Source organism: Labrus mixtus, chromosome 22, assembly GCF_963584025.1.
Source record: "Labrus mixtus chromosome 22, fLabMix1.1, whole genome shotgun sequence".
NCBI classification, from domain to species: Eukaryota; Metazoa; Chordata; class Actinopteri; order Labriformes; family Labridae; genus Labrus; species Labrus mixtus.
Genome location: NC_083633.1, coordinates 21,382,564 through 21,398,290, shown reverse-complemented (window position 1 = coordinate 21,398,290; position 15,727 = coordinate 21,382,564). Strand labels below are relative to the sequence as shown.

Here is a 15,727-nt window from a genome sequence, read left to right as displayed (position 1 = left end):
AAATACACACATAAATACACACACATACACAGACAGGATCCTGTGGACATGTATCAATGAAGACATATCAGGGTGGGGGGGGGCTGCCCACAGCGAGTACTCCAGAGCAGTTTTTTAGGGGTTTGGTGCCTTGCTCAAGGGCACCTCGGCAGTGCTCAGGAGGTGGACTGGCACCTCTCCAGCTACCAGACGAGTCTCTGGACTTGGTCCGTGCCGGGACTTGAGCCGGCGACCCTCCGGTTCCCAACCCAAGTCCCTACAGACTGAGCTACTGCCGCCCTTACGGCTGCAACCTTCCCGGTGTGACGGTCTCAGTGAGGGACACAAGATGATGATGTATCAGAGATATTTATGGTCTTGGTCTTTACTCAGTCTGGACCCCTAAATGTCTTGGTCTTGGTCTCGGTTAGTCTGCTTTTGACTCACACACAGAGGAGTTCTGCTCGTCTCTCTCGTCTGCAGTCAGTGAGGAGAAAGTCAATCGTCAGAGTCGTCTTACTGACGTCTCGATGATCGTTCTGCTTTTTGTCTGAAGACACAAGAGGACGAGGTGAGTCACTATGATCTGAAACAATTGCACAATAACTCAGGACAGGAAGTGAAGAACCCCGAGCCGTGAGTCACGTCTTCTTCTCTGGTGGAGTTACAGCACGAGTCATTAATCATTTAAAGAATCAGAACATCACTCTCTTTTAGGACGTTTGACTGAATGTGACTCATCTGAGTACGAGCTGATGGACGAGGTCATGCTGCTGCTCGGTGAGATCCAGCTCATAAAAACAAACAGAGATAAGAAAGACAATGGACTGATTGAGTGTGTGTACGAGATAAGATAAGAGCGGACACTCCGGTTATTGTTAAACTGACTTTTAAAGAATATTTCTCTCAGAAGAAGCCGAGAGGTCACCAGAGGTCACAAAAACAAAAGAAGAGTCATCGGAGTGAAATAATCCCAAACGATGGGACACCAGCGCCCCCTGCAGGAACAGACGGGGGACGACACTCAGGCTTCAAACATTCATATTTACAGTCGATGAGCGCGACATATCTCAGTGTGATCGTGACCTTTGGGAGCTCTCCTCATGTCATTGCAAATTGAGCATATTTTGAGCCACTGCTGTGGTTAGCCCTTGAGGGCCCCCTACTGGTCTGGGGCCCCAGGTAGTTGCTTGCCTTGCCTGTTGACAAGGAGAAGCTCAACACTTTTAAAACAACACAAATTTTATTTAAAAAGAGAAATCACTGACCTGTAGATAAATAGTTTTAAAAAGTCTGATTTGTCATATTTTGTTCACTCGGTTCATTTCTTGTTGGATTTCTGTTCAATCGAGCTGATCCTTGAAGAAAGTCGTCCGCATGGTAAACCACTTTGTGCTCATAAAGAATTTGTTTTTGTCTGTATAATTAGCACCAGATTCCAGAAACTTCCTTCAAAGTTACAAGCTATTTATTGGTTCATAAAACAGCGCTGTTGTTTCATTTTCCGCCATAAAATAAAAAATCTACAAGCTGTTTGAATGATTTTTTCACCCCTTAACAATCAAATGAAACGCTGAATGTTTTCTGTTTACAACTGAGGGACTGGAGAGGACGTATGTCGAGGATAAACGGGTCAGTAAGGGCAGTGGGTTTGGACTGATGAGGGGACAGTCTGCACTGCCACCTGCTGGCTGAACAATGGAACAGCACGTTCTGTAGCTCAGATATAACCTGGACCTCTTTTCATATTCATAATAATTAACATGTATTTATTATATGGGATGTTTGATGGTTTCTAACTTTCAGCTGCATGCAGGCGTGTGTGTTCAAACACCAACATGTCAGTTTGAGAGGACTCTATATTCCACTTTAACTCTGAGGATTCAAATGAAGTTCACCTGAGAGAGAAGGTGTGCCTGTGTGCACTGCCAGTAAAATGACTCTCTGGTTTATGGCCTCATCACACACACACACACACACACACACACACACACACACACACAGAGGTGTGTTACCTGCCTGCGTCAGGTGCGTTGATGTCTTTTCCTGTTCAAAGCTCAAAGTTCAGCTGGCAGACAGAGACGATCTGCGGAGTCACCAGAAGAAGAACTATTCCCTTAAAAAGGACTCATTACACCCTGATTAAACCACAGAAGAAGAACTGACTGATTTGGATTTAACATTTGATGGAATAACAGATGTAGAGATGGATTGTACCTGAGGACGAGCAGTTTGGACAAACTGACGGATTACACCTGATCCATTGACCGGCGGCCATCTTGGAGAGACGACGCAGGTTTGTGTTTGAACAAACATGTCGAGCAAAAGAGGAGAAATCGATCCTCCTGTGTGTCGTAGGTCAGAATACTTTCAGGAGAAATAAAGTAAAGTATAAAAACATCTGGGCGAAGACGGCACTATCCCAAAACAAAACATCAACATATGTCACAGTCGCTGACTCTGCATTATTTTTTATTTCCCAATATGACTGACTCCAAGTTTAGATGGATATGTACTTTTAAAACATCAGTAATGGCTTAGTGGGGAAACAGTGGCGGTTCTAGACTACTTTTACTGAGGGGGCCAAACTGGGGCCAGTTGTTTTGTCAGAGGGGAACATTAAACCCAGGGGAAAAATAGACAAAGATGATTGTTTAAAAAAAATATATATTATGCCAAATAATAACAAACATCATTAAATACCATGATTTATTTTTGTTTCAGTAACAGAATTTAATACTAGATTGTGAGTCCGGTTGTTGAGTCACTGTTTATGTGTTATTAGGGGGGCTTCTCCTTTTGGAGGGGTGGCCACAGGGGGGACCCAGTTCAGTGTTACAGGGACACTGGCCCCTGTTGGCCCCTGCATAGAACTGCCCATGTGGGGAAAATCTAGGTAGCATAGTTTGTACTAAAATTGATTCTTTGGAATTCAATTAAGTAAAAATAACTTTATCAATGTGTGATTCCATTTATTTAATTGTACTGTTAAAGATCCTTCAGGGACGCATGGAGCCAGCAGCAGGCCGGCTGCCCCCCCAGGTGGTCGGAGAGAACGAGGCGCTGCAGCAATTCTTCAACGGTGAGCGTTTACAAGTCATATCTCATAACATGAAGACTGTCACAGAGAGAGAGGGACATTTATTACATGAAAGTTAAAATGCAAGTTTTAATGGTTCCAATCTTAGCTAAGTTGAATATCTGTTCTGTTGCCTCTTAAAAACAGACTGAAGTTGATGATGTTATTCTTGACAAGAAGATTCTACTGTTGCTTGGAGAAATTCAAGACGTCCAAATGTTCAACTAAACCAAAAAGAGGTTTCCCTTTAGAGGGACCGTGTGGTGCATAATCATTTACAGTGTGTGTGTGTGTGTGTGTGTGTGTGTGTGTGTGTGTGCAGGTCAGGAGATGAGCGGTGTGTTGGACAGTTCTGTCGCTGTGGACACGAGTATCCTGGAGCAGTACCTCAGCAATGACTTGGACCCCAACAGCTTGTAAGTTGATCTGATCAGTCTGTGATCGATGACTGACTCTGCGATCCAGTACGATCAAATCCAAATCACAAAGTCAACGTTTACTCACAGAAAAGACGACGGGTTTTCGATCGGTAGTGGTCAAAGATTAGCTGTTATTGAACTAAATTTGTACAGTGAAAAAACGTGCTAACAGTGAAAGGAGAAGTCGTTCTGTTAAGTGAAACCCACAGCGTCATCATCATTCCTAGAAAAACATTCTGTTATATAATGCACACAAAAGCTTTGACCTATTTGCTTATCAGCGTCGCAAAGGTGATAAAAACAAGAAAAGGTTTTTCACAGTATCAACATAAACTTCCTTTTATCAAACTAATTCATTAATCATTTCCATTGAATTGCATTCCAGACAACTGTGAACTGTGGAGACAAAAATAACATGATAATTCATAAGCATGTGTCTCCTGTACTGTCTGATGTTTATTGTTTGATTTATTTCCCAGCATGCTCCCTGACTCTCCTCCGGACTCGAGCTCGGAGGCCTGTTCACCTGTACAGATGCCAGGTACTGTTCAGAACTTTTATTGTGTTTCTAGCAAACAAGAGTTTCAGTTCAAAATGTTCTGTTCTGTGGACTCCAATGAATGATGTCACTCATTCCTATTGGATAGAAGATTGAGAGATGTGATCAGAAAAATAGCAATGCCAATTGTAACAATGGGATTAACATTAAAGCCTTAAATTGTCTTGATTTTAAGCTAGCCTGGGCTGCTAGCATACTGAAGCTAACCCCCCCTCTCGCTGGCCTGCTACCGGTCACCTAGCCAAGTTTCTAGAAGTACTAACTTCTTAGGTCAAGTCTACATCTCTGGTAGATTCTGTTTTTACAGAATGGAAATACACGCTAATGGTTTGTTCTTCTTCGATTTGCAGACTTCCATCACAATCCGTCGTATTGGTACAACCAGCAGACACCGCAGGAAATGTTTCAGCCGACACCTCAATGTGTCCCACCGTCGTCCTGTCGCTTTAAGGACCACGGCTCAGACCACGTCCAACATGAGCCTCTGACCCACAACCAGCTCCGCAGTTTGGGCCTCACTAACACTTGCATCAAGTCTGGGACCTCACCTGCCCCCCTACACCAGCACACACACACCTCACCTGAACACACACACTACCCAAATCCTGAGAACTACTCACAGGTGTATACCCCTCCTACACCTCCTTCCCCACCAATTCCCCATCTGAACAGCTATTCAACACCGTGCACTGATCCGGGTCAAGTCCCAAATTTATTTATGCCCCCTTCAGCCTGCTCCGTTCTACTTGGCTCCAACTCCACACTACATCACAGGTAAGCAGACTTTCAGCATAAGACAAAGAAATCATAACTGACCCTGCCACAGGAGAATAAAAACATGGTTGGAAATAATGTCACAAAGAAGGACAAGAATATAGAAAACGAAAGTGGAACTAAAATGAACCTTGTGCAGAAGAAGGGAGGAAAAAGCATTACCAGCAGAGACCGTTCTATGATTGAGATTGGATGGACCTCTAATGCAGTATCGGTAGTAAAGGTCTACCCACGCCTTCTTAGGTCCAGCAGTACCAAAAATGAAGAAATCTATTTTATTAGATTCAACCATGAGATTGTTGATAACCATCAAAGTCATGTAGTGTCTTCCTATGTGTCCTCCAGCTCTCCAGAAAGCAAAAAGAGGAGGAGATCTGAGTCGGATGAACCCCGAGCAGGAACTGAGAGTTCATGCAATGACAGTGACGGGACTGGCATAGTTGGTGGCGGACTGAGTTTGGGATCCAATCAGTTGTTGACCTGGGATCAGTACAGCCCAGACCAGTGGAGCACTTTGTACAATGGCAGCTACCACACAGTGTGAGTTTCATTTCCAGTTTGGCCGGTGGTTTTAACATGTGCTGGTCTGACGAAATGATCACCATCTTAACATCAAACATCTGCACAAAGTTAAGCTAGCTTTTACTCTTCTGTGTCCACTGTCCAGGTCTCCTCCTGCATACCATGTCGACACAGATAAAGGCTTCGTCTACTCTGCAGCAGATGAAACCTTTGTCTGCCAAAAGAAGAATCACTTCCAGGTCACGGTTCACATCGGCGTCGCTGCAGAACCCCAATATGTCAGAACGCCAAATGGGCCACAGCAAGTTAACCACTTCCTGATAAAAGTGTTCGGGATCAAGGTGTGTACAAACCTCCCCAACCTTCTTTCTGCACTAGGTAACAACATCATATCATTTCAAAGATATTTATTTTTAGCTCAGTTAGCATCCAAGCTACAATGCTAGGCATCAGTTCCTAAACAAATTAGGATTTGCAACTGGTCACAGTTCAAAGTGTGTATCAGCTTTTGTTGAGGGTCTAGGACAGGACACATGTAGCTTAAACACAAGAATCACTGAGGATACTGCCCAACAAGCAGGAGTTGGAATCCAAGCTACAACATGTGGTTGTGCAATAATAAGTGCATAAAGATCCTCAAATGTCCCAAAGTCGGTTGAGTTTTCAGATCAAACTCTTTTGTAAACAAAGCCCAGGTGATGTATGAGTTGCTGGTAGTTTAGATTATACGGTAAAATACAGTGAATAACTTTCGGTAGGGCATCTTCACTTTGGTTCCCAAAAACATGGCGATGAATCGACTGGACTTGGCGACTTTGGCTGCAAGAGAATCTGAATAACAACACAAGCAGTGGTTGGTGTCTCTAAAGTGTGATACCTGTTTATATCAATCCTTACAGCTGGAATCTCCGAGCCACCAGGTGACCATTGAGCAGTCTCAGCCTGACCGCAGCAAGAAGCCCTTTCATCCTGTCAGGTATATAACAGAGGAAGAAGCCCTACATACTACTAATAAATGTATATACAGAAGGTGAACCAACATCAGCTGTTATCCACTCACTGTGTGGAGGAAAAGTATTGGATTGGTTCATACACCATGTGGGGCCAGTAAAGGAAAGTAGCCAATTTTGTATTTTGGCTTCCATGCACGCCCGAACTGAAAGTCCCATGAAGAGCTCCATACAAGATCCTAATGGGAATGCAGTCCACGTGGTTCCAATCAAGTTTATATTCATGTCAAAGAAGATAGGCCAATCTATTGCCAAAGGATATTTGCTTTAGAGCCCCAACTCTAAGCTGCTTGAACACATATGCCCAGTTGAAGCGTACCAAACCCAAGTCAAGTCTTGTAGGCTCTAAAGCTAGATTGCATACCAACTGGGTTTGGGGACTCCACTCAAACACATAAAGTAAGGTATTTATTGTGTAATACCATCATCATAGTCAATGGCTTGGAATTTGATATTCGCTTGAACATCTTGTTGTCTGTGTTCAAAAAAAGAATTAAACAAAACTTATAATGTAAAACAAAATCTGATCCTTCAGGGTCAGTCTACCCGGGGGCAAAATCACCAAAGTAACACTTGGCAGACTGCACTTCAGCGAGACGACGGCCAACAACATGAGGAAGAAAGGCAAACCCAACCCTGACCAGAGGTGAGTGATCGGGGTTAGGGACGAGTATCACTCGGAGCACGAGGCTCCGAGTGATACTCGTCTGTTTTTCAAAAAGATATTTTCAGATGGTGGTTGGTCTGTATGCGGTGGTGGGTGGAGACGACACGTTCCTCCTCACAGCTCTGGTGTCAGAGAGAATCATCGTCAGGGTAAGAAGTCAGACTTACAGCTGATGAACTGTCAGCCATTCATTAATTAGGAAACAAAGTCTGAACGATGAGCAGAGAAACTCAGCATATCCCATCCACAGGCTTCTAACCCCGGTCAGTTTGAGATGGACGGGGACTCCTTGTGGCAGCGCGGGACGGTGCAGGACGCTGTGGTCTGTCAAGGTCGAGTCGGCATCAACACCGACTCTCCCGATGAGGCGTTAGTCGTCTGCGGCAACGCCAAGGTGATGGGCTCCATCATACAGCCGTCAGACCGCCGCGCCAAGCAAAACATCCAAGAGGTAAGACCATCAGATAAATTTAAACCAAGAAAAATAAAAGACCACACCCTCAAGTTTATATGAGTGTGATGTTTATATGTATACATTGTCTATTAAAGTCTTTCTATGTGATGTTTCACTCTTAAATGTATAAATCAAGTATCTCCTCTGAAAATAACTCTGTGAGTCATGACTGTCTACAATGGGTGTAACACCCGAGTCCCACTGTCTGTGATGTTTTCAGAGTTTTCAGAGTCCTATCTTCACTTTGTTTACATCGCCCGGACGGCCGGCTGACTCCTCCCCTAGTGTATAAAAGTTGTTTAATTGAGGGACTAGAGAAAAGAAGAATAACATACTGTACTCACTGCTTAACTGTGTTTCTAGATCACGCTCATTTCAGGTAAATGTACATGCAGTGTGAAGATACGAGCAGAATAAAGATCACTAGCATTAGCATGCTAACACAACAATGCAGCGCGAGTTGTTTTGGTTTCATGCTGGTGCTCAAGGGCGACATCTGCTGGATCAAAAAATCACATATAAAGCCTTTAAGAAGCATGTGGAATAAAATGGTTGATTCCATGAAATGTGCCCGTCTGTGTGTTCGTCAGGTTGATTCTGAGCAGCAGCTGAAGAGAATCACTAAGATGAGAATAGTCGAGTTTGATTATAAACCAGAGTTTGCCTCCACCATGGGAATAGACCACACCCACCAGACAGGTACGGAGCCACATTATACATGAATATATAATGTACAAACTCCAGTTGTATTTATTTACCAGGTGAGTGTGATTCTATGAATACAGTAATTATTATAATGATTTAATACGAACATGATCTTTCAGGTATAATAGCCCAGGAGGTGAAGGAGCTGCTGCCGTCAGCGGTGAAGGAGGTCGGAGACCTCAGCTGTTCTGACGGAGAAAGAATTAACAACTTCCTCATGGTGGACAAGGTAATATTAATCCTAAGTGTCTACATATCTATTATGTTATTGCTATGTTTATGACATTCATGTTGAAGTATGGAACAAGTCCACTGTTGCCACACACCACAGCATTGTTAGTGTAAGATAAAGATCAATGCTCGTCCCTAGATCAGCGTTTAGAATACATTAAACTCTTTTTGACAAAAATCAAAAACAGAATTTTTTTTTTTACATCAATGATTTTTACCAAAGGGAATTAATTGGACTGCATACCACTTGGGATACCATGTTAGTGCAAGGCCAAGCCAAAATCCATTTCAATAAATTGATCAATAGTTTAGTGTTTTAAATGTCTGAGCCCAGGAAGGTGTCTGAAAACGTTCAACAGTACAAAACCAAAAGATTTTTAGAGTATAATGGAAGGAGAGAACTCTTCATGTTTGAAAAGCTGAAAGAAATGTGTCAATGATGGCTTCATAAGTGTTAAACAGATTATTTAAGTTCCTTTATGGGGCTTTATTCCATCCCACTGAATATTACACAGGAAGATTACAAGATATTGACTGAAACTCAAAAGTTAATTTCTCAGCATTGACCAGCCTCTTCCCCTCCCCCCCTCCAGGAGCAGATCTTCATGGAGAACGTCGGGGCGGTGCAGCAGCTGTCCAAGCTCACTGACAACCTGGAGACTCGAATCAACGAGTTAGAGGGCTGGAACCGCCGACTGGCGAAGCTGAAGAGCCTGACCGGCAGCCTGCGCTCCACCGGGTACATTTCACCATTCCATCTACTCACCACCTAAAAGTCCTCAGTTTGACTGCAAGGAACAGTTTGCTTTACTTCCAGAGTCCAAATGTTCAAATTGTCCCAATATTTATTTAGCCAGAGTCTGACTGAAACCCATAAAACAAGCTGTTTATAATTCAATTCAACGAAGAAGATCGCCACACAAACGTATCTGTGGGTGAAGTTAAGGTAACTGTGTAAAGTATACAGCGCCATGGAAAAAAACTGCAACTGTGCATGTTGCATAATAATATCTGTATCACTGTGTTATCAGTGCATCAATGCAAATTAAAGTTCAAGGACAACCGTGTGCGAAGGCTGCAGTGCGACTGTGGGAACATCGTTATAATAAGTTTCCTGTTGAAGTCATAACTTTAGAACAAACTAAAGACGGCCATGTTAGCGTATCATTTTAGAGTAAATGTGTTTCGACCAACAGGAAACCCAACAAACACAGCGCTGTGTCGACGCCTCCGACTCCTGAAACATGTAAAACGGGGAAAGGTCAAAAGAAGGGCTGGTGTCACAAATACACCCACTGTCTGCAGAACAAAGTCTTCCAGGCCAGCGTCTTCGCCCTTCTCGCCACCATGGCTTTCTGGTGAGACCTGATATCCATTCCTGCTCCCGATCAACAGAAATAAAACATCACAATTAGTAAAAACTAAAAACAATGATGGTGTTTGTGTTTATGTACAGCATCATCTCTATCACTGCTCTGTATCTGCTAAATTTAGAGGAAGACTTCGACGTCCAGCCTGGAATCAGGTAAGAAAAACAAACTTTGTTATTGTCATAGGAACACGATTTACATTCAACGACCACTTAGCATCCCTTAGCAAAGTGCTAGCAACAACAGTACAACCATTAGCTATGTAATGGTGACCCATCCCCCGCTCCTGCAGACACAAACAACCCTACTTTTAGTAAAGTACATCCCGCCCCATGTACCACTTGACAACACCCCTCCCCCTCTCGTGCCTCTGATAGTTTCTCAACAACTTCACATGAACCATCGCCGTTACATCACCGTTGGGGATGTAACCTTTTGCTGTATTTATCTCAGGTTTGCCAAAAAATGTTGTTTGATCTGATTGTTTTTTTTTTGGTCTTTTCTTAGTAACAGCACCATCGTTACACCACAGACCACGACCTGGAGCAGCACAGGTAACCCTCTAAACCAAACCCTCTGAACCAGACCCTCTGAACCAAACCCTCTGAACCAAACCCTCTATACCAGACCCTCTAAACCAGACCCTCTAAACCAAACCCTCTAAACCAAACCCTTTGAACCAAACCCTCTAAACCAAACCCTCTAAACCAGACCCTCTGAACCAAACCCTCTAAACCAGACCCTCTGAACCAAACCCTTTGAACCAAACCCTCTAAACCAAACCCTCTAAACCAAACCCTTTGAACCAAACCCTCTAAACCAAACCCTTTGAACCAAACCCTCTAAACCAAACCCTCTAAACCAAACCCTCTAAACCAAACCCTTTGAACCAAACCCTCTAAACCAAACCCTTTGAACCAAACCCTCTAAACCAAACCCTCTAAACCAGACCCTCTGAACCAAACCCTCTAAACCAGACCCTCTAAACCAAACCCTCTAAACCAGACCCTCTGAACCAAACCCTCTAAACCAGACCCTCTAAACCAAACCCTCTGAACCAAACCCTCTAAACCAGACCCTCTGAACCAAACCCTCTAAACCAGACCCTCTAAACCAAACCCTCTGAACCAAACCCTCTAAACCAAACCCTCTGAACCAAACCCTCTGAACCAAACCCTCTATACCAGACCCTCTAAACCAGACCCTCTAAACCAAACCCTCTAAACCAAACCCTCTAAACCAGACCCTCTAAACCAGACCCTCTAAACCAAACCCTCTAAACCAGACCCTCTAAACCAAACCCTCTAAACCAGACCCTCTAAACCAGACCCTCTAAACCAAACCCTCTAAACCAGACTCTCTAAACCAGACTCTCTATACCAGACCCTCTAAACCAGACCCTCTAAACCAGACCCTCTAAACCAAACCCTCTAAACCAGACTCTCTAAACCAGACCCTCTAAACCAAACCCTCTAAACCAGACCCTCTAAACCAAACCCTCTAAACCAGACCCTCTAAACCAGACCCTCTAAACCAAACCCTCTAAACCAGACCCTCTAAACCAAACCCTCTAAACCAGACCCTCTGAACCAAACCCTCTAAACCAGACCCTCTAAACCAAACCCTCTAAACCAGACCCTCTGAACCAAACCCTCTAAACCAGACCCTCTAAACCAAACCCTCTATACCAGACCCTCTAAACCAAACCCTCTAAACCAGACCCTCTAAACCAAACCCTCTGAACCAAACCCTCTAAACCAGACCCTCTAAACCAGACCCTCTAAACCAGACCCTCTAAACTAATCAGCCAACCCCTGGTTTCTCATATTTTCGCTCATATTTGAGTATTTCTTGTTTTTTTGTTTTGTTTGGCAATGTCTTCTTTCCTCTGCCAGTACCCCCGACCACGCCCCCCGGCCCCTGGCCCCCCCATGTGGACTTCTGTGACTTACTGTACTGTGATCGTGTTTACTGCTGCACTCCACCAGCAGAGGGCAGCACTGACTTTAACATAACCTCCACTGAGTCAGCTGTGGCAGACAAGAACAATATAACTGGTAACAAGTCTTTATTATTATAAATCATTACCTTGTGTGATTGGATGTGAAGTCCTGTAAGTGATGCTGGGTTTGTGTTTTTGCTGTACAGAAATAAGAAGAGAAAAACTTTATAAGAAGCTGAAAAGTGCCAGAGACTGTAAGTGCTTAACATTTTATATTTCTACACATAAACAGCCAAAGAAACCTGTCACACATGGAAATGTATTTACAGCTTCTGAAGGTCCAGTTCAAAGATCTGATAATCGATTACCTGAAACACCAGATGATATTTGCTGGACATAAAACTTGATTTCAACATTTAATTCCCCGTTAGAGATAAACTTCAGAGAATAAGCTTACAATGCTGGAGTGTTGGTTTGAAAATGAGCAGAGACAAATCATTTTAAATTAGATTCAGGACATTATTGTGTTTGTGTTTCAGGGACAAACACCACGATCCAGTCCTTCATGATCAAAGAGAACCAGCAGGGGATCGACAGTAAATACTGCCTGAGAGATGAGTGTGGGTAAGTGAAGAAATGAAAAAGGAAATAATCTAAATCTGTTGAACTGTTCATTTTGTGGTAGTAGCTCCTTTTACAGCACTTCTAACTGAACGTTGTTGGTGTTTTTTTTCAGACTGGGTAGATACGTCTTCCGAGTTCCAATCAGCCAGTTTGTTCCCGTCAACATGAGAGTCACGCTGCTCATGAAGTGAGTCATGAACACATCAGAACACCTTTTAAAGGAGCAGTATGTAACTCTGACCCCTAGTGTTTAAAATGGGTACTGCAATTCTAAACATCGTAGAGAGCTGTCCCCCCCACCTCGATGCTCACTCAGGTCACCATGTGGTGGACTCTGAAGCTTCAGTGTTTATCCAGCTCTGCATGGGTCTGTAAACCTTTCTGTGTTCTAACCTCTCTCCATTTTTCAAAAGCATCTCCAATATTGATCCTAGTTTGAGCACGTTTCTGCTCGTGGAGCTTATTAGAAACATGCAGAGGCTTTTTAGGTCGGGTACAATCACTTCTATCTGAACCACTTCTCTTGCCCGCTTCCATCGCTGCAACACCTGTTGACCTGATAACTGCTCTCATATCTGACAAACCGAGGGGCGTCCAAAACAGCCGTGTGGGGGCGTGTCTTAAAAGCGCCTACCTTCTCTGGTCCAAACAAATCCAGAGCATTCAGGAGCAGAATCTAAAGTTAGAAGGAGGACATACTGGCTGCTGCATTGTTGTCAGAGAAGCCAGCACTTCAACATGTTTCCTTAATGATCAGATAGTAAGATACCTTTATCATCTCACTCTCTACACAGCTCACTGATTGGACCATTTATTTAACAATTATTAAATGCTGTGAATGAGGTTAACAATTTATTTAGAGTATTGACATCCACTGAGTTCCATGTTGTTATGCAGCTTGTTGCTCAAAAAATCTTAAAACAGCGTTTATTTAAAATATTTACTAGAATTGGAGCACATACATGATCGTGTCTGTTTCGAAGTTCACATTGAATTTGTGTGTAATGACATCGTTCAAACATCTTGCCTTGTATTTATATTTTCACCCAGGATATGACAGTGAATAAAGTCTGATGTGTTTTATATTTCTGCGTAGTTCTACGGAGCTGCTGGTGGTTCACCTGTGCAGGTTTGATGAGTCAGCGGCCTGCTCGGCTTTAATGGATATGAACACAGTCACAGGGAGCAGATACCCATCCAACACACAAGTAAGTGTTAGAGCAGTCCTTGTGTGTGTGTGTGTGTGTGTGTGTGTGTGTGTCTCTTGGTGCATGTTGGTTTTAGGGTCACTGAGGTTCCAGTCCAGCGACTCAGTTATCACGACAGTTAATAATGCACGATGTTGGGAAAACATGGATGAATAATGGATGCCAGGCAGGGTTTTCCCCGTGACGACAACATGCTAATCACAGCCTCGCTAATCCAGCACGTTAAAACTTTAATTCAAATTATACTTTAAAGGTCACATATTCTTTAAAATCCTCTTCTCCATGTTCCTCTAACATGTGTCTCTAGTCTGTCTACAAACCCCCCAATGATGAGAAAAGTCCATCCTCTCCGTCTTCTGCCTGCTCCACTTTTCAGAAAATGTGTGCTCAAACAGGCCGTTTGGAGATTTTCCCTTCATGACATCACAAAGGGCAGTAGCCCCTCCCCCAGGTGGGTGACACTCCCACAGCTAGGTGTTTGTTCTGCCCTCTGAGTCTGCCTTCTCACCGTAAACAATAGGACATGGTGCGAGTGGCGTGGAAGGGAGAAGTGTCCAAAGCGCACAGCTTATCCACAGGGGTACCTCAAGGGTCAGTGCTTGGTCCCCTTCTCTTCTCCATATACACAAGCTCACTTGGTTCAATAATCCGCTCTCATGGCTTCTCATACCACTGCTATGCTGACGATACCCAGCTCTTCCTGTCATTCCCACCAGACGATGTTACAGTCTCTGCATCTCATCATGCCTTGCTGATATCTCTAAACGGATGAATGAACGGCACCTTCAACTCAATCTTTCAAAGACTGAGCTCCTTGTCATCCCAGCCAGTCCCTCTATGCAACCACAGATCAATATCCAGCTTGGAACAACCAAACTCATGCCCACAAAGTCTGCCCGGAACCTGGGTGTCATGATTGATGACCAGCTAACTTTTAATGTTCAAGTAGCCTCGATTGCCCGGTCATGTGGTTTTGCCCTGAACAACATCAGGAAGATCAGACCTTACCGGTCAGAACTACACATCTCCTGGTACAGGCTCTTGTGATATCATGCATCAACTATTGCAACTCTCTACTGGCAGGTCTTCCTACAGTCACTATCAAACCTCTGCAAATGATACAAAATGCAGCAGCACGACTGGTCTTCAACCTTCCTAAAAGAGCACATGTCACTCCGCTGTTCATCTCCTTACACTGGCTCCCAGTTACTGCTCGCATCAAATTTAAAACTCTGCTGCTCGCTTACAAAACAGCAACAAAAACGTCTCCTCCTTACTTTAACTCTCTGATCCAGGTCTACACTCCCCCCCTCCACTACGCTCTGCCAATGAAAGGCGTCTGATCCAACCTTCACAACAGGGTCCTAAGTCTCTGACTAGACTCTTCTCCTCTGTCGCCCCCCGGTGGTGGAATGAACTTCCAAACTCCATGTGATCTGCAGAGTCCCTCTGCACCTTTAAGAAAAAGCTAAAGACCCAGCTCTTTCATGAATACCTACTAACTTAATGATGATGGTCTCCATATTATTGATGATGATGATGATGGTAATGACGATGGTTTTTGTTTGATAACGACGACTTATAAGATGGTTTCTATACTGATTAGAGCTCTCAAGAACTGCCCTCAATGTTGTGCTTTGCCTCTGGTCACTTCCTGTCAGCACCTGTGTGTCCAATCAGACTCAAAGCTGATCGTTTGCTCTTACTGACATTGTTCCCTTTTTTCTAGATCCTTGCTTGTGTTGTTCTTACTCTCTGATGTACGTCGCTTTGGATAAAAGAGTCTGATAAGTGAATTGTAGAATTGTAGAATTGTAGGAGCGAGAAAGACAGAGTACACCCAAGTCCTTCCAGAGAGGGGGCGTGGTCAGACACAGCTCATTTACATATTTAAAGGTACAGACACAGAAACAGCCTGTTCTGAGCAGGGCTGAAATAGAGGGGTTTATAGACATGATCAAATACAGGATCAGAGTGGATTTAGAACAAGAAACTTCACACACATGTTTTGAGGAGCTCTGAGATTTATTTACACTGAAGAAGAGGAGGAGGATATGTGACCTTTAAAGTATGGATTTCAGATCCAACTGGTTTTAATCTAACGAGGTAAAGAATCAGAATGTTTTCCTGAGATGATTTGATGTGTTTTTTGTCTTTCCGTCTCTGCAGGGAGAACATGAATGG

The 15,727-nt window shown here is 43.6% G+C and overlaps 1 protein-coding gene across 2 annotated transcripts in view; it reads left to right on the top strand.

Annotated features, from left to right (window-relative positions):
* Positions 1-2,003: 2,003 nt before the first annotated feature.
* The window catches only part of LOC132956115 (myelin regulatory factor-like protein), a 14,311-nt gene continuing 587 nt past the window's right edge, over positions 2,004-15,727 (top strand). For both annotated transcript variants that reach the window (XM_061029313.1, XM_061029314.1), the window contains exons 1-23: positions 2,004-2,275; positions 2,974-3,061; positions 3,381-3,474; positions 3,957-4,018; positions 4,387-4,810; positions 5,156-5,350; positions 5,478-5,673; positions 6,232-6,308; positions 6,878-6,988; positions 7,065-7,158; positions 7,260-7,460; positions 8,054-8,162; positions 8,288-8,397; positions 8,993-9,138; positions 9,596-9,757; positions 9,856-9,924; positions 10,277-10,323; positions 11,665-11,826; positions 11,918-11,965; positions 12,251-12,335; positions 12,448-12,522; positions 13,432-13,543; positions 15,713-15,727. The exon at positions 15,713-15,727 is cut by the window's right edge. In XM_061029313.1, the coding sequence (XP_060885296.1) occupies positions 2,989-3,061; positions 3,381-3,474; positions 3,957-4,018; positions 4,387-4,810; positions 5,156-5,350; positions 5,478-5,673; positions 6,232-6,308; positions 6,878-6,988; positions 7,065-7,158; positions 7,260-7,460; positions 8,054-8,162; positions 8,288-8,397; positions 8,993-9,138; positions 9,596-9,757; positions 9,856-9,924; positions 10,277-10,323; positions 11,665-11,826; positions 11,918-11,965; positions 12,251-12,335; positions 12,448-12,522; positions 13,432-13,543; positions 15,713-15,727 (2,667 nt within the window). In that variant the 5' untranslated portion in view covers positions 2,004-2,275; positions 2,974-2,988. The remainder of the gene's footprint in view (positions 2,276-2,973; positions 3,062-3,380; positions 3,475-3,956; positions 4,019-4,386; positions 4,811-5,155; positions 5,351-5,477; positions 5,674-6,231; positions 6,309-6,877; positions 6,989-7,064; positions 7,159-7,259; positions 7,461-8,053; positions 8,163-8,287; positions 8,398-8,992; positions 9,139-9,595; positions 9,758-9,855; positions 9,925-10,276; positions 10,324-11,664; positions 11,827-11,917; positions 11,966-12,250; positions 12,336-12,447; positions 12,523-13,431; positions 13,544-15,712) is intronic.